Here is a 21,360-nt window from a genome sequence, read left to right as displayed (position 1 = left end):
CGCCCGGCCACCCCGCGCCCACCCCGCGCTGTCCCCGCCGGCCACCCCGCTGATGCCGCTGCCCCGCAAGGGGCCGGAGCGCCGCTAGCAGCATGTCTCGGCGCAAGCAGGCCAAGCCCCAGCACCTCAAGTCGGACGAGGAGCTACCGCCGCAGGACGGGGCTTCAGAGCACGGTGAGGGCCGGGGACCTCAGGGTGGCCCGGAGTTCTGGGGCGCCCACCCAGGTTGGGAAGCGCGGGCGGTGGGAGCGACTGAGCGCATCTTGGAGTGGGAGAGAGTTCCCTGGTTCCCGTGAACGAGTGCTAGCTAGGAGTCCGGTCCCTGGCCAGTCTGGCCAACCGGGATCGGTACTCCTTCGAAGCGCGCGGCGCAGAAGAGTTGCGGGCCAAGTAAACTTGGCTCTGCTGCTCCGATTTGAGCTGCGCGCCGACTGAGCTGAGGCAGGCCGGCTCCAGGATGGACCGGAATCGGCTGGGCCGGAGGCGGAGGCCAGCACGCCGAGAGCGGGCAGGAGGTCGTGTGTGTGTGTGTGTGGGGGGGGGGTCCGGTCCGCTCTGCCACCCTTAGCTGTTCCTGGTCTCTGCGCCCCCACCCTGCTTCAGCGGGCCCGGAGCCTCCAGAAGCTCCGGGACCCTGGGCTAGCTCAGTACTGTCCCCAGGGCGGGCTCAGCAGCGGGGGACGCGCCCAGGGCTCACCTACCGCTGGACGCGGGCCCTGGAAGCCGCCGCCTGGCCAGCTTTGTTCGGCACCGCGCGTCCTGGTGCCCAGCCGGTGCTCGTCTGGAGCCTACCCGGGGCCCCAACGCCACCTCGGTGATCCCAGTCTCTGTTGCCTGTCCCCGATACCGCCAAGCAGGCCGCCTCGGGTGACCCTTGGGCCGCGAACCCCGCGGTGTCCCAGAGCGTTGACAAATCCAATCATCCCTTTCGGAAGCAAGTGGGAAGTAAATGTCTCTTGGCCTTTCCTTAATGGCCGACTAGGGAATTGTGGGGCGCGAGCACAGCTGTTTCTTTCGGGGGCTAGTGCTTGCGTGCGTTAGGACCTTAGCACGTTCCTGGCGGAATCCAAGTTTTCCCTTCGGCCTTTTCGTACTCTTTTGGATACACCGAAATCGGGCGATGGAGATACCTTCAGTTACTTCGCTGGTAGCAACTTCCTCTTCGAACCATCTAAAAGTGCAGGGCAGGCGCTACGGAAGATGCGAATTTAGTGTGGTTGAACTTTGGCACCCTAAAGTTTATGGCACCCTGAATCCTTGATCCCTGGGTGCCAGTTTTGGCGCTCCTTACCAGGGTCCCCAGGGCGCCAGCAAGGAGGCCGAGGAGGGGCGGCCGCATATGACACGTACCCCCCCAACTAGTTCGAGGTGGAATAATTTATACCTTAAAAGCCAACTTTTATGATCAACCTATTGTAAATTGTTTAGATGTAGATACTAAATAATCTTTTAACTAAGATTATACCACCTTCCAAAAAAAATCAAACTCAAAACCCTAGCAAATAGGCGGAATTTAAGGATTTAACATACAAGCGTTAAAGTTTGACAAAGCATGCAAGTCGCAGTAGAAAGTGAGAAAATGCCCACAGCAGCCCAGGGATGAATTAAATCAAATGGGACTCGTTGGGTCTTTTTGTTGCTGTGAGGTGAGGGAGCCGGCAGCTCTGCAGCCAAGTCAGCCAAGATTAGAACAGGCGATATGCTAAAAAGAAACGCTTGCATATGTTGGGTAGATTAGGGACAAAGAATCTTTTTGTCATGGAAATGGATTTTTTTTGTTTTGTTTACTTCTTCACATAGAATTTCTCACACTTGGGTTGTTTTGTATTACCCTCAATGACTACATGATCAAATGAATGGATTTATTTCTGCCGAATGAGAAAGACAGTCTTTCCCTCAAAAGAACTACACTGCATCCCAGTGAGGAATTTTAAAGCTTCATTATTGCTGCTCCTGAATAGCTCAAAATCCGCTTTCACAGCCGCCCTAAAATGCAACAGTGTAAATACTTCTCCGCTTTGTAGGGTCGTTATCAAAATGTGCAATGTCTCCTTTTATTAAAGCATATTTTAATTAATAGAGTAAAACCTCATGTGTTTAACACTTAACAAGCTGAGGCACTGTTGTTCATTTTTAATTTCGCTTCAGAAATGTGAGTGTGGTAAAGTTAATCGTGTAAACACGTCGGAGGATATATAACCCGGACAGTGTTGAAAACCCCAGATAGTCAATTATTTACGAGTTCTCTTTTGAATTCTGCTCGCTGCTCTAATTTATTTCAAGACTCTCCCATATCCAGGTTTTCCATCCTTTCAGGACTGGCGTTTTTATCCAGGCTGTGTTTTGCACAGTGGTTCAGACTTCTGTTCCCGAGGTTGCCACAGTTCCTCATCATATTTTGCAACAGGCCAAAAATAGCCTGTCTGAGGCTGAGCCCTAGTAAAGCAAATGCGCTATTCGGGTTTGAAGGATAGTTCAGGCAAACTATTAAAGCAAGTTCTTTCTGATTTAATTGTTCTGAAGCAGATTGTTCATGGAGCATAAAAGATACTCTGTTTCCTCTAAAGCCAAGGAATGCTCGTGCTGTCTTAACTCTGAGATAACCAAGAAAAGTAGTTTTAAAAGAAAAAGATAAATGGTTGTGTACACTAAATTACTCCATTGTCATTTCAAATTTTTAATTCTTTTTAGGGGCACAGGAGACAAATGTGTGCTGCATGAAGTTCTAAGTGAGCTAAGTCTACTACAGTGTTTTAGAAATGGAGTAAATGATTCCTTTGTATCACTTTGGGTGTGACGTGTTAATTAAAGCACTAGGTCCATACTGCAGTAAAATTGAAGGCTTTTGTTAATGCCATAAAGGACAAATACCATATGTAAAAAAAATGAGAATAGTGGAGAGCAAAGATACATAGTCATGTTGACTTCCAGTAGAAACTCTACATTTTTATAGTTTATTTTTCAGGATTTGGTTTTTAGACAAACAATGGGAAGGAAAAAAAACAGCAATAGCTTTGGTTCTCTCCAGACCATAGCACTGAAGGAATGAATGACAGGTCTGAATGAAAACAAGCAATGCTTGCCTTGTGGAAAGTTCTGGAGTTACCTTGTGATAGCATTTTATTTTGAGTTACTGAGCCTTAAATCCCCAATAGAAACTGTCATTTTAAATTGCTTATTTGTGATTATTTCTCCTTTTAGAAATAAATGTGGTGCAGCTTTGGGGTTGAGTTAGATCTGTGCCACTGGTAATGATATCCTCTGAGCCAGCTCAACATTTTTGTTCTAAGAAAAACTCATTAAAACTTCCAGTGACAGTGCCGCGTGGAAGCCCCACCACGAACTTTCAAGACGGCAGCCGTGTGCCGGCAAAAGGAAAAGAAAAGCAGCCCTAAAGATGCATTTCTCTGCCCTGGGAAAGTCTGTGTTTAAGGAAGAACAAAAGAATGTTGTAATTTAAAACAGTTTTGGGGATGCATCTTCTTTGTGGCATCCACTACCTCGCGGTGTTTTTATTTCCTACTGGTGTACAGTTTATGGCGATCTTAAAAATCTTTTCCAGTGTGGTGAGTCTGCGACCTAAGCACTAAGGCGTGGATTTCATAGACTGCTTAAGTTCAGGGAGAGAAAGCCACCCGTGCTCAGTGAAGGGATCTTTTTTTCTTTTATCTGTGTGTGCAGGGTTTGCCTCCAGCTCCCCCCACCCCCCCACCCCCAAGCCTCACATTTACAATTCAGCATACCAAAAGGGACAAAACAGAAGCCACTTTCTTACGTCCACTGGCAGATTGTTTTCTCTGAAACTTGAAAGGTGGAAAGTAAGTGAAGGGGGAGAAGGGAGGGGGGAGAATTTGCAAACATTCCTTTTTAAAGTAGCGCTCAAAAAACTTAACCTGTTTAAAAATGCGCACTCCTAAAATGGGTGCCAATTAATTCCACCTTAAGAAGAGCTGGTTGTGAGGCAAGAGTTAGGGAATTCTTAGAAGGGCTTGCTCTAAACTTTTCAAAGCTAAGCGGAATCCAGGGTTTTTGGACGTGTTAGACCGCAGGGAAGGGAAAGGTGTGGAGGAGCAGCGGGAATTATTTAGCATGCTGAGGATTTCTTTGTATCCAGAATGATGGGGGAAAGAGACAAAAGTGGGTCAGCTTTCATATTCAACTCTGCCACCCTTCTCCCGATAGGCTTAAGAACATTTTCTTTGGGGATAGGGAATGCAGCAGACAGAGCCAAGATTTTTGTTCTGTGAACTGACTGACCATCAGCTGGAATTTAGCATTCTTATGTGTAAGTATTGGCACAAGGTCTCCTGTAAGTAAATTAAAAATCCTTTAGGCTGCTTGTGGGCTTTTCAGCATCTTTTAATACAGCGACATAGTTCTGAGTGCCATTTTTAAAAATAATACAATCAAGGAAGGGTTTCCCTTTTTCTGTTTTCCTTTACTGTTTTATTGGTTTCTCTTGTCCTCCTTGGTTTCTTGACTAGCTGCCAGTATAAGAAACACCAGTGAATTTTAGACAATCTCATGAAGATGTGAGCTAATACTACTGCTGGTGGGACACTATTGTAATTACAATGTGTAATTACATGTACTGCACATTTCATATACAATCTATGTGAAAATCGAATTTTAGGAATTACTTTAACAAAAATGTTTTAAAAGTATTTTTTGGTTTTTTTCTCTTGTAATTTCAACACAGTTATGATTTAAGATGCAGTTAATTGTATGACTGCCAAACAAGGCAAGGCATACTCCAGAAAGTGAAAATTACAGGTTTTTTTAAACAAAATAATGAGATGACCTTTATGCTTGAGACTAAGATTGATTTGTTTCTTAATTAAAGGAAGGGAGTTCTGGCCACCAGAGAAAGCTGATGGTGCCCGAGCGTTTTCTCCTCTGAGGGTGGACCTTTTCTCTCACCTCTAGCCTAGTTTTGCGTGCTCTCTAGGAGGTTCAGCCCCTTTTGCATTCTTTGAAAGCCTGGTGACTTCATGGTATGGCTTGGAACCTTTTTAAAGTGTGGTTCTAGGAAAGGTGGGTGGCCTAAAGCTGTCCAGCTTGCGCCTTCTCTCCCTCAAGGTGAGTCCTTGGGAGTGCTGTGACAAGCCTTTGCCTGCTTCTCCCTGCCAGGACGGCCACTAGATGTCAAGCTCATAATACAATTAGTGCGTGTGTGCTGTTGACCTTGGCAACAGGACTCAGCTCTGTTCTGTAAAGTGTGAACTCCGAGTCCGTGCTAACTAGAAATCCCATGAGTTTGTTCCGTGCGGTCCAGGCTTATCAAATGCCATCCAGTTCAGCACAAGTGTTTATAGCTCTTGGAAGAAGAGAAACTGGCTTGATTTTGTGTAGCCATTACATCTTGAACGGTTTAATTAACCCTGCAGGTGCCAGGGCACTTTGTCCTCATTCCTCAGCATTACGGGTCCTCAGAGTGGCCTCAGCCGGAGCTGTTTGAAAATAGTCTTGTATAATTTGTACACATGCAAAGTCACTGGCATCATGGGGTGGGCGGTGGCTTTTCCAGGATGACTTTCTGCTTGTATGCAAATTTCTCCCATAGAAATGAAACAGCATCGCGAAGTCATGGCAGATGATGGAAAGGATGTTATTGCCTAGTCCAAGTGCCTGAAGCCAAATGCTCACAGGTGATCTCGGCCTCTTTCCTAGTTGTATGACTAGGGCTATTTCAACGGAGGCATTTTTGCACCAAATGCATTTTGCTTGCTCACTCGATCTCTCCCCCTCCCCCAACTAAGTGGTGGGGGGATGGGAGGGTTTGTGCATACTCTGTTAGTGGATTGCAATGGAATAGACACTTTCTAGGAGGAATGTCATAAAATGACGTGGAATACTTTGTATCAAACCTTGGAGTTCTCTGTACTTAAACAGCTCACCACCTTCACCTGAAGTGACTTAAGAAAACCTTGTTTTCAGCTGACATGGCTTCTGCTGACATGTCTCAGGTCTGTGCTTTTTCTGAAGCACAAATAGTGATGTGAGTGTGAGTATAGCATGGCAGCTGGATGGAAGGATGATTGTGCAAACTTGAAGTGCACCAAACATCTTTCTATGGAAGTCACTGTGTGTGTGTGTGTGTGTGCTGCTGCCTCAACTTCGTGTCCCATAAAGAGACACCTCACCTCACAGATTAAAACTGACCCAGTTTAAACAGTAGGTGCCTGGGGCCTGTGCCACAGGTGGTTGTGACTTAACAAATTTGTGATGTGGACCAGTGAGTAAGAGGGAGCGTGTGGGTCAGTGCCGCGCTCTGAGCATAGCAAGACTGCCCTCCACCGTTCAGCTCTGTGAGCACACACGCTTTCCAGGTCTGGGGGAGAAGGACAGAAATTTTTTCTTTTGCGCCTGGAATTTCTTCTACATTGTTAAACACAGTGGGGGTCTCTATTTGTCTCCTCCTGTGACACAGCTTGGGCTCAGTATGGCGATAATTCATCTTTCTTTATGGGATTCAAAGCTATCATAAGGAGTTAAAAAGAATTAATTTGCAAGAAAATAAGTGTCTCCTAAGAGTTTGGGGGAAACTTGAGAAATGCTTGCTACATTTTTAAGAGATGGAAAGACAAAGAAAAAAGTAGGGCTTCCTGTCCCGAAGACCCACCTGGCATTTTAAAGTTAATAGTTAAAGAGGGGAAGTTTAACGTGCCTCCCTTTGTACTAAACAAGTCTGCCTTCTCCCATTGTTAATTGTGCTGAATTAAAAATGTGTAATGAAAATGTAGCGAAATAAAGGAAACGATAAATCAGCAATTTTAGTGCTGCTTTGAAATGGGTGAAATTCTTGACCCTTCTGAAAAGACAAAATAAAAATAACCCTTGCTAAGAGCTGTGCATAAATATTTGTATAAAGAAAGCGTGGCATCCCAAATATCTTTATGCACTGCAGTGTTTTTCACATGTGGCCTGGAAAAGATCGTGTTCTAGAAGACAGAAAGCATGGTGCCGTTTTCCACAGCTAACCAGGAGTGAGAGCTGTGATCGGTGAGGATGCACCGGGAATCGGCGGATTGTTATTAAACATGCTGTGTTGTCCGTGCGTGAAAAAACGCGCGTGTTTCTAAGAGGAGTGCCCTGAAGCTAAATGCCTTGTGGTTTTCTCTGAGGGGCTGTGGGCCTTCCCCTTCTCCTCTACCAGCCAAAGACATGACTGTCACTCAAGGTGGAGTTAGGAACCCTAGGTTCTGAGATGACTATAAATCGGCCACAAATTTCCTATCCGTCCTCCTCGGTGGAGGTGACTGGTTTCCAGGGTACTGAGGACTGTGTGGTCCTTCCGCAGTTCTCTTCACCTGGTAGCCACCTTCACCTGCTGGTCCCCAGACAGGAGGAAGGCCTTCCAGGAGGGAGATCCAACACTCAGATGGTGCACTTGGCCAACTGGTTAGCATTTTCTCTCCTCGGTGTGTAACTAACTGTCTGTAACCTTTAAGTACTATAAAATGCCTGCATAGTCGCTGTGTAGTTGGTTTCAGATCTTATTGCTGAGCCACCAGCAGGCAACAATACAAGTTACTTTGATACAATTGAGAGTGTTTAGAATGCTTGTTTTTGAATCCTCTTCGAGAGAGAGAGAGAGAGAGAGAGAGAGAGAGAGAGAGAGAGAGAGAGAGAGAGAGCAGAGAGAGAAATAAGAACATACATTGCTAATAAATTTTCAAAGTTTTTTTATTGTCTTTTTGAAGCGTGTGCCTCCCTGACTCTGGTTACCCATAAATTAAGCAATACTAACTAGTGGGCTAATAACTTTTGAGCATGGTGGCCAGTTCAGAATGTTACTTAAAGAGAAACATGGATATAGTCTTGGCTATACAGGAAGGCAGACGTAAAGGACACTAGCAGCAATTTGATAGAATTATAAACTGCAGTCAGGATGACTAGCCGGGTTTACTGTTATAAAAAACAATAATATCAGCTTCACACATAGACTGTAATGTACGCAGTGTCAAAAGCAGGTTAGAGTTTAATATCTCTCACTCTCTTTAGAACACATTGGAGGTCAGTACTTGGACTCGTTTGAGTCAGTAGACTATGCCACTCCAGAGAGTCCTGTCCTTACTGTGTTCAGATATTGCCTGACTGTTCAGCTAAAGAGTGTTTTGTTGCTTAAAAACATCTCAAATATACGCAAGCAATTTCAGTTCCATAGAGGAAACATGAGTCTTAATAAGTTTCTGCTTGTCTCTAACTTTTATAAAAGAGGTCTAGTTCCGTTCGAATTTGGAAATCATAGCCGTAGCTTGAGCATGTGAGACCTACCGTGTTAAGTGGTAATTCTAATTTATTTGCCCCAATAAGAAATGCAAATTGTTTTTGAAGAATTTTCCCCTTGCTAACTGTAGTTTTTTTTCACATTAGAGAGTATACTGTTCTATAATGTTATACCACAGTGCAAATATTTTTATTGATTTGATTAGCTTTGCATATTTACGCCTCCCCATAAAACCATGATCGTGATTAGAATTCTTTTTAACTTATGCCTGAGCTATCGAGGCAGAAATACATTTTGACACTGTTACATAAATAACTAAGAATGACTATATTCCTAAGTCTACCAAATTACTTGTATTCTTTTGAGCAAAGGGCTCCTAATAAGAGCTTGTGAGGAAAATGCACTTTGAATACTACTGACTACTTGGGATTACAGTGGTAGTTACCATCACATCATCTTCTCTGTTATTCCTCTAAGGACAGAAGAAGATGTTCCGGAGGAAAATCCTCAAGGAAGCAGACCCAGGATTCCTTCTGGAGAGTTGTTTAAGATCACTCTTTTGCCAAAAGTGAAATTCGTGATGAAGCTTGGCTCATAAGCAAATTGTTGCCAGGCTTGGTTTCCTTGGACTCTGTAACATAAAGAACTGTTAAGGGTCCAAGGGGTCAGAATGCCTTTTCCTTACAATTTCCTCCTTCCATTTGGTGGAGGATCGCTTTACTTTGAACAAAATATCTAATGTTGAGATCATTGTCACTTAAGACTGAATTAAACAAAATGACATTATTTGGCAGAACTTGCTTATATATTCCACGCACACATCGGAGAGCTGGGAAACGCTTGTAATTTACCAGCCCTTGCTGTGGAGGAAAAAGAAAATAAAATTATCTGAGGGGGCCCTTCTCAGCTTCAGTGCGTCTGGAAGTGAACCCTAAAAACACCTAACACAGAAAAAACTAATGGGAATGTAAAGTGCACATCTTTAAGGTGAATAGAGGTTTGTTTGGGTTGAGACCCCCCTGAAAAGCCCGGGTTCTCTGCGTCATGCTATGCTCTCTTATAAGGAAAATCTGGGAAAGTTCATTTGTGAAGGTATAACTCACAGTTATGTAAATTAATTCTCTCCACTTTGGACGCACTTTAAGTGATCTGAGTCAGCCCACTTTGTAGCATTCTCTGAATGCATTGTCCCTAGAGCATACTAAATATAGAGAAAAGGTATTCTTTTCATAAGATTTTTGTTTGATTTCATAAAATTTAAAGTGTGCATGCCTTCAGTTTTTAAGCATTGTACATACTGTTCATTTTTATCTTCTTAAAGGAGGTGCTTATAGACAATATTACAAGGCAGTAGCAATTTTTAATGTTTTGGCATTTCCTTTTTTAGAAAGTACAGGAATTATACTTTTTCTATCATAGCTTTAGCACATTGGAAAGCAACTTTTTAAAGTCAGTCCCCTGCTTAGCTATTTCTGTGCATCTGTCGTATGGCTTAATGCAAATGAGCTTTCTAATGTCCGCTGAGGTACATATAAATACATATGTGTGTATTTATGTATCTGTGATATGTATATGTTTTTAAGAACATTGTGCAGTTAAAGAAAAATCATAGATACATTTTTTGGCATTTTGTTAAAACTTTTTAAATTAAGTTACTGGAATTTTGAGGAACTCATCGTTTTTTGTTTTGTTTTGCTTATTCAATGATTAAAAAATTCTAGCCTCCCCCAGCCCTGTTCCATGACCTTAACCAGGTTTACAATTAGTTTCGCATACACTGAGCAAAGTTGAGCATGGAGTATTTGTTTCCTTAATGTGCCTATCTGCTATATAAATCGGCTGTGTCTTTGCTCCCAGCTACCCTCAACCTCATTACAGATACCTATTACGTTCCTTCCCCCATGCGGTAATGAGACTGCTTGCTGCAGCCTGCTCTTCGCTCTGAGTTTAGTTTAAAAGTCTATGGGGTTTATGGGCTGCAGCTCTGACTTCTTTCCCCTTCAAATGGCTTAGCCAGTTAAGAAAATGCTAATTGAATGCTGCTAATCATTTTTAAAGGCATGTAGAAATTACCTGGAAATAATGGCCTCGTGGAACGCAGCAGAGCAGCCTCAAAAATATTTTTATTTCATTTTCCAAGAGAGGAGCAGTGGGGTTTCCTGGACAAAATTAAAAACAAAAAAAACAAAAAAACCCAGATTTCTCTGCTCAACGTATAACTGACTTAATCCCCCCCCCAAAAAAAAACCTTAAAAATGTTAGAGACTTTTTAGCAAGTCCATGTGTAATGTCACCAGTGCTTTTTCGGATGGGACTGAAGGATGTTTTGTTCTCAGGCTCAACTTCGCACATCTAACAAAGAGCTGATTTGCCTGTGACATTTGCTCTGTTCAACAGATCTGTTGCTGTCGCTCCATCTGCAAGCTGGAAAAAAATAAAAACCCAGGAAAAAACAAAACAAAAAAACCTTCTAGTCAGTGGCACCCAAGCTGGTACACAAAACCAGGTCGCAGTGGGCATCTCTCCCCACCACAGTGACCCAAAAAAGCCAAAGCCAAACGTGTCACTGGGTGTCGATTTCTCGTTCCCATACAGCTATTTATTTGATCAGGTGTGAATTAGAGTTGTTCATTAAACACGGTTGTTATTCGGCACAAGAGGGTTAGGAGACAGAGGAAGTAGCTGCCTACAACAGTAATTAAACATGTGTAACCAATTAGAGGCTTTTCCACGATGGTGCAAGCATATAATTTGCTAAGTCTTTCTATGAGCATGGATGAAAATAGGTACAAAAAGTGTGTCTGACTGCAACATTCTCATGCTAAACATGTCAACATAAATGAACTTTAAATATATAATTCCTGGTTTGTTAACAAACCACTGAACTCTATTGGCTAATCACAATAACATGTAATTTCAAGTTCATTTCGCCAAAGAATATTGCATCTGACAGAGCCGATTAATTGTACTAAACATGATTCATTTTTAGGCCTAGTGTATATTGATAGTCATCTGGCAAGTCCTAAAGTGTAGAGGGCCTCTGCCTTCCAAAAGAGCCAAGAGGTAGGAGAGAGAAGGCCACCACCATTAGGATCCGAAGAGCGCTTGTAGTTTCTTTGTTGTGTTCACAAATCATAGTATTTAGCCTAAATTTCCTACGTGAAATAAATGCCTATTGATTCCAAAGGTTCTGGGGGATCATGTTGATAGGCACCGCCTCAGCTGGGCTCAGCGATGATGAATCCACGAGCGAGCGCAGACCACACCACACCGGCTTCCTGTCAGGTGCAGGTGTGTGGGAAAGGTTACGGCTTAGCTCGGCGATGTTAAGTGAACTGGCAGAGGCGTCTCTAATTTTGTTGGAAATGAGGAAGCCCATGGTAAAGGGGAATCCTAATGAGCCCGTCGAAGGCTGGCTTTGTACCCAACAGACAGGGTGGCTGCGGATTGTATGAAGATATTGGAAATCGATGGCTTCTATGGAATTTCATTAAGAAGCAGTATCCACAATTGATAGAGCCTCATAATTTGATGGATTGTGCTAAGAAAATGATTAGCTAGCTAGAAAGAGTCATAGAACACACACGCTGGGACGTCAGAAATGTTGAAGTGGGGTAATTTGTACAAAATAAAAAATATTGATTTTACTGATGTGCAAAATTTTGAAATGGAGGGCGGCTGTCTGGCTGATGTAATCTCTTGGTTTCCTAGGCGTCCCCGGGGACGGTGCTGAGGACGGGGAGAGCGGCAGTGAGAGCAGGAGCGGCAGCGAGGAGACCAGCGTGTGTGAGAAGTGCTGCGCGGAGTTCTTCAAGTGGGCAGACTTCCTGCAGCACAAGAAGACTTGTACTAAGAACCCACTGGTGCTGATCGTGCATGACGATGAGCCGGCGCCGCCCTCCGAGGACTTTCCAGAACCTTCTCCCGCCAGCTCGCCCAGCGACCGCACTGAGAGTGAGGTGGCTGAGGAGGTGGCACCCACGGAGGGCAGCGAGGTGAAGGCTCCGGCAAAGGAGGCTGAGCCCATGGAAGTGGAGGCATCAACGGACAAGGGCCCTCCGGGCCCAGGTGTGCCCCCACCGCCACCTGCACTGCCACCACAACCGGAACCCGTGGCCTTCAGCATGCCTAGCACCAATGTGACGCTGGAGACGCTGCTCAGCACCAAGGTGGCGGTGGCACAATTCTCCCAGGGTGCACGTGCGGGCGGCACGGCAGGCGCCGGTGGCACCGTGGGCGCTGTGGCCATCCCCATGATCCTAGAGCAGCTGGTGGCACTGCAGCAGCAGCAGATCCACCAGCTCCAGCTCATTGAGCAGATCCGCAGCCAGGTGGCCCTAATGAGCCGCCAGCCCGGGCCTCCACTGAAGCCCTCGGCCAGTGCCCCTGGCACAGCCTCGGTACAGCTGCAGGGCCTGGCTCCACACACAGCTCTCCAGCTTTCCGCTGGACACGCCACTGCCTCTGCTGGCTCAGGCTCCACCCTCCCAGCGCCCTTCGATGGCTCCCAGCACCTGTCTCAGCCTGCCTCTGGCACAAGCACTCCCTGCAGCACCAGTGCTGCCCCCACCGAATCTGGGGCACACCCTGCCGGCAGCACTGGCCCTGCTCCAGGAGTCGTGGCCGCAGCATCCAGTACAGTGGGCAACACAGTGCAGCCCCAGAATGCATCTACGCCCCCGGCCCTGGGTCCCGGGCCTCTCCTCAGCTCAGCCTCCAATCTGCCAAACCCTCTGCTACCTCAGACTTCATCCAGCAGTGTCATCTTCCCCAACCCCCTGGTGAGCATCGCTGCCACAGCCAATGCCCTGGACCCGCTGTCGGCTCTCATGAAACACCGCAAGGGCAAACCCCCTAATGTGTCAGTGTTCGAGCCCAAGGCCAGTGCCGAGGACCCTTTCTTTAAACACAAGTGTAGGTTCTGTGCCAAGGTCTTCGGCAGCGACAGCGCCCTGCAGATACACTTGCGTTCCCACACTGGGGAGCGACCCTTCAAATGCAACATCTGCGGGAACCGCTTCTCCACCAAGGGCAACCTTAAGGTCCACTTCCAGCGGCACAAGGAGAAGTACCCCCACATCCAGATGAATCCCTATCCTGTCCCAGAATACCTCGACAACGTGCCCACCTGCTCCGGCATTCCCTATGGCATGTCCCTGCCCCCAGAGAAGCCAGTAACCACCTGGCTGGACAGCAAGCCAGTGCTGCCCACTGTGCCCACATCAGTAGGGCTGCAGCTACCCCCAACTGTCCCTGGCACCCACAGCTACACCGACTCCCCCAGCATCACCCCCATCAGCCGTTCCCCACAGAGGCCCTCTCCAGCATCCAGCGAATGTACCTCTCTGTCTCCAGGCCTCAACAATACTGAGTCTGGTATCCCAGTGAGGCCGGAGTCACCCCAGCCGCTCCTCGGTGGGCCTTCAGCTACTAAAACGGAGCCAGTCAGCCTGCCTTGCACTAGTACAAGGACGGGGGATGCCCCTGTGGTGGGCGGGCAGGTCAGTGGATTGCCCACTTCAACTGCCACCACTGTCACAGACAGCACCTGTGCAAGCCTCGGGAGCCCCGGTCTTCCGGCTGTTTCTGACCAGTTCAAGGCCCAGTTTCCTTTCGGCGGGCTGCTTGACTCTATGCAAACGTCAGAGACCTCAAAACTGCAGCAGCTGGTGGAGAACATCGATAAGAAGATGACTGACCCGAACCAGTGTGTCATCTGCCACCGTGTGCTGAGCTGCCAGAGCGCCCTGAAGATGCACTACAGGACACACACGGGGGAACGGCCCTTCAAGTGCAAGATCTGTGGGCGCGCCTTCACCACCAAGGGCAACCTGAAGACACACTTCGGGGTGCACCGTGCAAAGCCCCCACTCCGAGTGCAGCACTCGTGCCCCATCTGCCAGAAGAAGTTCACCAATGCCGTGGTGCTGCAGCAGCACATCCGCATGCACATGGGAGGGCAGATCCCAAACACGCCGCTGCCCGAGGGCCTGCAGGAGGCCATGGATGCTGAACTGCCCTTTGACGAAAAGAACGCAGAGACCCTCAGCAGCTTCGACGATGACCTTGATGAGAACTCCATGGAGGAGGACCCAGAGCTGAAGGACACGGCCAGCGAGTCATCTAAACCACTTCTCTCCTATTCGGGGTCCTGTCCGCCCTCACCCCCATCTGTCATCTCCAGCATTGCTGCCCTCGAGAATCAGATGAAAATGATCGACTCGGTCATGAACTGTCAGCAGCTGGCCAGCTTGAAATCAGTGGAAAACGGGTCTGGGGAAAGTGACCGCTTGAGCAATGATTCCTCATCCGCGGTAGGTGACCTGGAGAGCCGCAGCGCAGGCAGCCCCGCTCTGTCTGAGTCCTCATCTTCCCAGGCTCCGTCGCCAGCTCACAGTAACGGCGAGAGCTTCCGTTCCAAGTCCCCAGGTCTTGGCCACCAGGAGGATCCCCAGGAGATCCCACTGAAGACTGAAAGGCTCGAGAGCCCACCCCCTGGCCCAGGAAATGGAGGTGCCCTGGACCTGACAGCGGGCCACCCTGGGCGGCCACTCATCAAGGAGGAGGCCCCTTTCAGCCTGCTGTTCCTGAGCAGAGAGCGGGGTAAGTGTGTGAGCACTGTGTGTGGTGTCTGTGGCAAGCCCTTTGCTTGCAAAAGCGCGTTGGAAATCCACCACCGCAGCCATACCAAGGAGCGGCCATTTGTCTGCACGGTCTGCAGGCGAGGCTGCTCCACTATGGGTAACTTAAAGCAGCACTTACTGACACACAAGTTGAAAGAGCTGCCTTCTCAGTTTGACTCCGACTTTACTCTAGGTCCCAGCCACAGCACACCTAGCCTGGCCTCCAGCCCCGCGCCCACCATGATCAAAATGGAAGTGAACGGTCACAGCAAGGCCATCGCACTGGGTGAGGGCCCAGCCCTACCAGCTGGAGTCCAGGTCCCCACTGGGCCCCAGACAGTGATGAGCCCTAGCCTGGCACCCATGCTGGCACCCCCACCACGACGGACACCCAAGCAACACAACTGTCAGTCATGTGGGAAGACCTTCTCCTCAGCCAGTGCCCTGCAGATCCATGAACGCACTCACACTGGGGAGAAGCCCTTCGGTTGCACCATCTGCGGCAGGGCCTTCACCACCAAGGGCAATCTCAAGGTAAGAGGGCCACAGGCCTGAGGCTATGGCCAAGCCACATGGCCCCTGTAGATGGCCCTGCACCCCCTGTCTAAGCAGAGATTCTGTCTTCACACTCTTATGTCTGTATACACATGTGTGGAATGGGTTGGTTGTACATGTATAGTATGAGTGTATATAGTATGTGCTTGTGTATACATGTGTGTATATGAGTAATGAATATATGCACATGCATGTACACACACTCAAAAAAAATGCATCCCATTTAAATAGCAGTAAGTGAAGTCCATGAGGCTCATGTCTGCCTGCTCCCCCGATGGTATCAGCCTGCTCCAGAGCCTCAGGTCATGGCAGACACTTGGTGAGCAGGCCCAGGATTCAAAGCTCTTGAATCTTGGTCCTTAAACAAAATTAATTTGGTCCTTAAACTTTAGCACAGAGCAAAACGAGACTTGTTCTGTGAATTCTAGAATGTTCTGTTGTCTGTGTGGCTACAGACAGGGCCCTGGGAAGGGAGGGACACCGGGTGAGAGGTTTCCCACCGTGTGAAGCCTGCTGAAGACCAGGTACAGATGGGTGTTCTCACTGACTGCTGGCAGGTGCCGCAGGCTCCTCGTTCCAGGCTTCAGCCAAGCAGACACAACCTTTGAGGGGCTAAAATAGTTCCTCTCTAAAGAAAGCCAGGGGCCAATCCCTGTGGTTTCTGTGCTGGACCAGTGCTGATGGGACAGGAGCCTCCTGAGGACCCTGAGCTCTGGCTGGCCCACGAGATCTTAGTGCTCTCTTTTCTTGTTTGAAAGAAAGCAAGAGAAGAGAAGGACAGTCAAAGAGTTCAAGTTTAAGACCTTTTACAAGCTTGAACATGGACTTCGGGGGGGGGGGAGGCGGAGTCTAGTCTGCTTGGTGAGTTCCAGGCCCGTAGCAGACCCTACCTCCCCCTACCCAAAAAAGGTGTAGTATGGTTGAAGAATAACCAGAAGTTGTCCACTGACCTCCAAATGTAGACACTGAGGTGGGGATGGATGAAGCAGTGGAAAGGTCCTTTATCCTCGAAGCTCTAGAACCTTCTCGAGCAGTCTTGGGGGAGGGGATGTTGGTGTCTAACAAGTTTGTCCATTTACATGCTGGTTGTGCTTTTTAGAGTCACAGAATGCGAAACTGCGTATATTGTACAAGGTGCCCAGGAGAGCCCACCTAACTGCATTCTGTTGCCCCATGCTAATGCTTAGAATGCAAATAAGTCACACGAAACATTGAGACCAAGACACTGCTGCCTGTCAGTTCTAGACTCGCTTACTTGTGGCTTGTTTCTCCGTGTCTCCCACAGGTACACATGGGCACCCACATGTGGAACAATGCACCTGCAAGGCGTGGCCGCCGCCTGTCTGTAGAAAACCCCATGGCCCTGCTCGGTGGTGACGCTCTGAAGTTCTCTGAGATGTTCCAGAAGGACCTGGCGGCTCGGGCCATGAACGTTGACCCCAGCTTTTGGAACCAGTATGCCGCTGCCATCACCAATGGACTTGCCATGAAGAACAATGAGATTTCTGTCATCCAGAATGGAGGCATTCCTCAGCTCCCAGTAAGTCTAGGCGGAGGTGCCATCCCGCCTTTGGGTGCCATGGCAGGTGGGGTGGACAAGACGCGCACTGGCAGTAGCCCGCCCATTGTCAGCTTGGACAAAACAAGCTCAGAGACGGGAGCCAGCCGGCCATTCACAAGGTTCATTGAGGATAACAAGGAGATTGGAATAAACTAGTCAGATATACTTCAGACTTCTCCCTCCTGCTCCGTCCCAAGTTCACAGTTTGAGCATCAGGCTTTGGACCCCACATGCCTGGGCTCTCACTAATGTTTTATCCGTGACAGGAAATACCTGTACCGTGTGGCTGCTGTAAGGTGGCCTGGTGAGTGCCCCTCGGCGCGTCTTCAACAGTTTGACTGTTCTTGAGAACTCTACAACCTTTTAAGCAAATTTCAGACAAAGGCTTAAGTGCTTGGAAAACTGCCTTAGGAACAGAAAGAGCTCAGACCATATCTACTTCATTGCTCCTAGAACCTAGTGACCCCCTTGTGAGGGGGAGCAGGGTCCCCTGTGGTAATCTAGTGAGCTGTATTCCATGGTTTTGTTCAAATTCTGTAGGCACTTGAACTCTGTTTTAGGGACTCTTCATCTTGAGGAAGCAGCTCAGTGCTTCAAATGCTGTGTGTTATGACAGTCTCTTCGTCTATAGTATTTATGTTAAGATTATGCGGGTAACAGACAATAAAATAACCCAACCTTAAATGAGGATCTTGTATCACAGAATACATCTGGCTATGTGATTTTTTTTAAAGCAAGAGTTGCTTTATTATAAATAAGTGGATTAATTAAATGCAGGCAAAATTGTGACGTTCTATTGGGAAAGATAGCATGCTTTTTGTGTGCAAGTACCTGTCAGTAACACCCCCCTCCCCTTTTTTAATTTAAATGTTTGTAGCTGCTATGTGAACGGTTGTTCTCTAGTGTGGTCTGTAGCCCAGCGGTTGATTGGGAACAAGTAACAGACAAGCATCACCGTAAAATGATTCGCAGCATTATAAACAGTTGTGAGTAAATATTTCGCATTATCGACGCTGTATAATAAAGAGGTAATGTTTGTATAATGTGGTTGCAAATCTTAATTTATACAATTGCACTTTTAGTATTTTGTATTAGGGAGGTTTGTCTATAATTTGAGAATTTACAAAAGATGTAAAGTATTTTATAAATAGTACCTCGGTTTAAAGAAAATGGAGAAAAAAATATGTCACAGTTTGTTTTGTCTTAAAGTTGAACGTGAGAAATCTATGCTGTTTGAGCAGAGAAGCCACCAAGGCTTGTCGGCACCTCAATAAAATAAGGCCTGCCATTTCTTAAATTAACATGATTTATTTAACTTTTCTACAAAACCCATTGAAAAACTGTGAGCACCCTACCAAAACTTTGACAAATTAGTCTTAGTTCTGTGACATGGAAAAGGAAAAAAAAAAAAAACCAACAGAGTGAACGTTGTGTAGGTGTGACTTACTGTAGGCTCGCCTCTTCCTCCCACACACAAGATGTGACTGCCTCATAGCTCTGGCCATGGCATGAAGGAGAACCGTGAGTGTCTGGCAGTAGTCAGTCATAGCTTTGACGTTTTCTGAGTCCATGATTTATTGTCTTTCCAAGAGCCAACACAGTGCAGTGTCCTGATGATCCAAAAGTCTTTGCTGATGACTTGTCTAAACCGCGTGCAGTGAGCAAAGAGGCCAGATGCAGGGAGGCGGGGCTGAACCCAAACTTGAACGTCAGTGTTGTGTGTACTACCTCATTTTTGTGCATCGCAAGCATGCCGGGATGTGACACGATGACCTTCCAACAGAATTGCTCAAGACGTAGGTAGCTGGGTACCTCGACAGGGAGTGGTCTGCGCCTGGAGGCTGAACCAGACAGTGTGAGACAGCCGGATAGAGCAGTCACCTCAAACAACTGAATCAACAGGAAAAGGCGCTGCAGGGGAGTGACTACCGCTGGCCCGCTGGCCCGTGGCTGAGCAGAGAGCTTCTGGGGCTCCTTATCTGTTTCTGTCTTTGGAAATGAACACGGAACTCTCTGGTTCTCTCTTCCACATAGTGAGGTGGAGCGTCTCCAGGCCATGCCATCTCTTCTTGGGGACGGGACCGGGTGCTTCGGCTTTGGGAAAAGGAAGAAAAGTGGCTAATGTTGCCGGGCTCTGGGCAGTTGAACGTCTTGTTATTTATCTGTGTCCTGGTGTGTTTGTCCCCACTCTCGGTTGGTATTCGGCACCATGTTAGTGTTCTTCTCTCAAAACGATGTGTATATAACTTAAGAGAAATGTAAAGCATTATAACCGAGATGGCTGAGGGAGGTGCCGTGACCACCGCCATTCTGTGTTCAGGGCCGCTGTCCCTCTGCGTGGTGAAGAGAGACACTATTTTTATAAACGTAAAACCACGCAGGGCGAGGGCCACCCAGAACCAGCCAGGCTGTTTCGTAGATCCAATATATTTTATGATTAAATCTTGTGGCTTGACACATCTACTGACTGAAATGGATGTCTTAGTCTAGGTTACTATTTTTGTCATATGAACCGAATAAAATGCAGGATGTCATATTATTTCTGAATTGTGTCCCCTGATTCTTGGTGGAATTTGCAGTGCTGGTCACTGGTGGTGAACGGGCGTCTGTGGTGTTTTCCACGGGAAAGGTCAGCAAGGGTTGACAACATAAATCTCAGCAATGTCTAGGAGTGCTTAGATTGATCTTGAAATTTTTTTTCCAGTGCTGGGCATGGAGCCCAGGGCCCTGTACGTGCGTGGTATCCAAGCACCCTGCCACTCGTCCGTATATCCTTCCTCTGATTTCTTTTTTATTTTTCCCCAAATAAAAATAAACCTCATTGTGGATATTGTTTTCCTTCTGTTGTGGGAGACAATGCAGTAGAGATGCCTGCCGGAGAGTCCCAGCCATGCTGGGGACTGCCTTCCCATCATCTGCGCTGAGGGGACATAGCAGCTTCCAGGTCACTTGAACAAATAGATGCTCTCGAATTAGGGCATACAAGAATAAGAGTGTGCTCCCGGGTACCACACGCGGCAGACAGCCTGTACGATCTCTGACACCGGCCTCTGCCTACTCCCAGTGGAGATGTCATTTCTTTCTAAATTAGCTTTGTCTCACAGATACTTTGCTAAGACTTCTGACTTATTTAAAGCTCCTGGGTATTATGTTAGAGAACCCATTTCTTCATTTTTAAACATTAAATAACTATTGATACCCAGCAGCTGACGTGGCTTAGGTCAGGAACATGATGGAAGAGTAGTTCTTTTGAGAGTGAGAGAGGCACCAACCGCTAATCCAGCGGGTCAGGCCACCCTTCCCTGTTCCCAAGCCTTAGGAATAAAACCGTGTTGATGTACTTGAACTAAGTCAGATAGTCAATTCAATCTTTTTTTTAAAAAGAGACGTAGCCAAGACCCCACAACTGCTTAGAATCACTAATACAAATTAAAATTCAAGAGAAAAAGGAGCTATCTCTTCTATTTCAAAATTATTTTTAAGTAGCAAGTCAGAGGTATCTGCGCTTATCATATGTGGGTCCTACTTCTGACCCCAGCTGTGGTACTCAAAAGAATCCTAAGTGGCAGCCATCCCTAAAAATTATTTAACTGCGTTTCTATTCTAACTCCATTGCAGGAGCCGCTAACATTTAAAACTAATTAGGAGCAGCGCTACAGGGCCAGACAGGAATACTCTTGTCTCCAGGGATGACAGTAAACTGCGGTATCCCTCCTGCTTTTCCTTCCTGTGTGGCAGACTCGTAAGCACAGTCGATGGCAGGGGCATTTCTTTATTCCTGAGCAGTGTCTGCACTCCCAGCCCACCACCAGCGTAAGACCACTCTTGTCCCCTGGCTGCAAGTCTCTAGCTGCAGACGCCTGAACCCTGTGTGTCTCCTCTTGGTGCATTCTTGAGGCAAAGCAAGGATGATGTGTGACCGTGGCTCATTGTCTAGCCTGTCCCCACCACATACTCCAACCAGCCTAGCTCACTTACTAAATACCAGAGCTAAGGTAGGGTGGACACTTGCTTGTTTTCTGTTGAGGTTTCTTGTGACTGAGCACTTCACCTGAGGACAGGACGGGACACATTTTTGTCTCTTGGTTGATTCGGGAAAGGTTAAAATTTGATCTACAAAAGTATTTCTGATTATAATAAGGAAAATTCTTTTCCTCTTTACTTAAAGAGAAAGGACTGATATTAACTCTGGGCATTCTTTATAGAGGGAGAGCCTTAACAGTAAGTCCCAATACCGTCATCTTCAGTACTGTAGTATTGAGTCAGAGGCATGTATGTAACTGGATCTCCATGTGTTCTTGGGGTAGGCTCTGCAGAGGGTCAAGGCAGGAGCTTGCAAACATGCAAGAGATGGAGCCTCTCCCTCCTCTCACTTGGTCTCCTTGCCTGGA

General features: G+C 47.1%; 1 protein-coding gene across 2 annotated transcripts; it reads left to right on the top strand.

Annotated features, from left to right (window-relative positions):
- Positions 1-28: 28 nt before the first annotated feature.
- Sall3 (spalt like transcription factor 3) lies at positions 29-19,490 on the top strand. 2 transcript variants are annotated; one of them, XM_005356316.2, is made up of 4 exons: positions 29-174; positions 11,942-14,833; positions 15,047-15,387; positions 16,694-19,490. In XM_005356316.2, exons 1-4 carry the CDS (start codon positions 93-95, stop codon positions 17,123-17,125), a joined length of 3,747 nt encoding a protein of 1,248 aa, XP_005356373.1. In that variant the 5' UTR covers positions 29-92; the 3' UTR covers positions 17,126-19,490. The 2 variants fall into 2 exon arrangements, with proteins under 2 accessions (XP_005356373.1, XP_005356372.1); XM_005356315.3 differs by having other exon boundaries at positions 11,942-15,387.
- Positions 19,491-21,360: the final 1,870 nt, after the last annotated feature.

The sequence above is a fragment of the Microtus ochrogaster genome, chromosome 18 (assembly GCF_000317375.1).
Source record: "Microtus ochrogaster isolate Prairie Vole_2 chromosome 18, MicOch1.0, whole genome shotgun sequence".
NCBI lineage: Eukaryota > Metazoa > Chordata > Mammalia > Rodentia > Cricetidae > Microtus > Microtus ochrogaster.
This window is presented reverse-complemented; position numbering and strand designations above follow the sequence as displayed.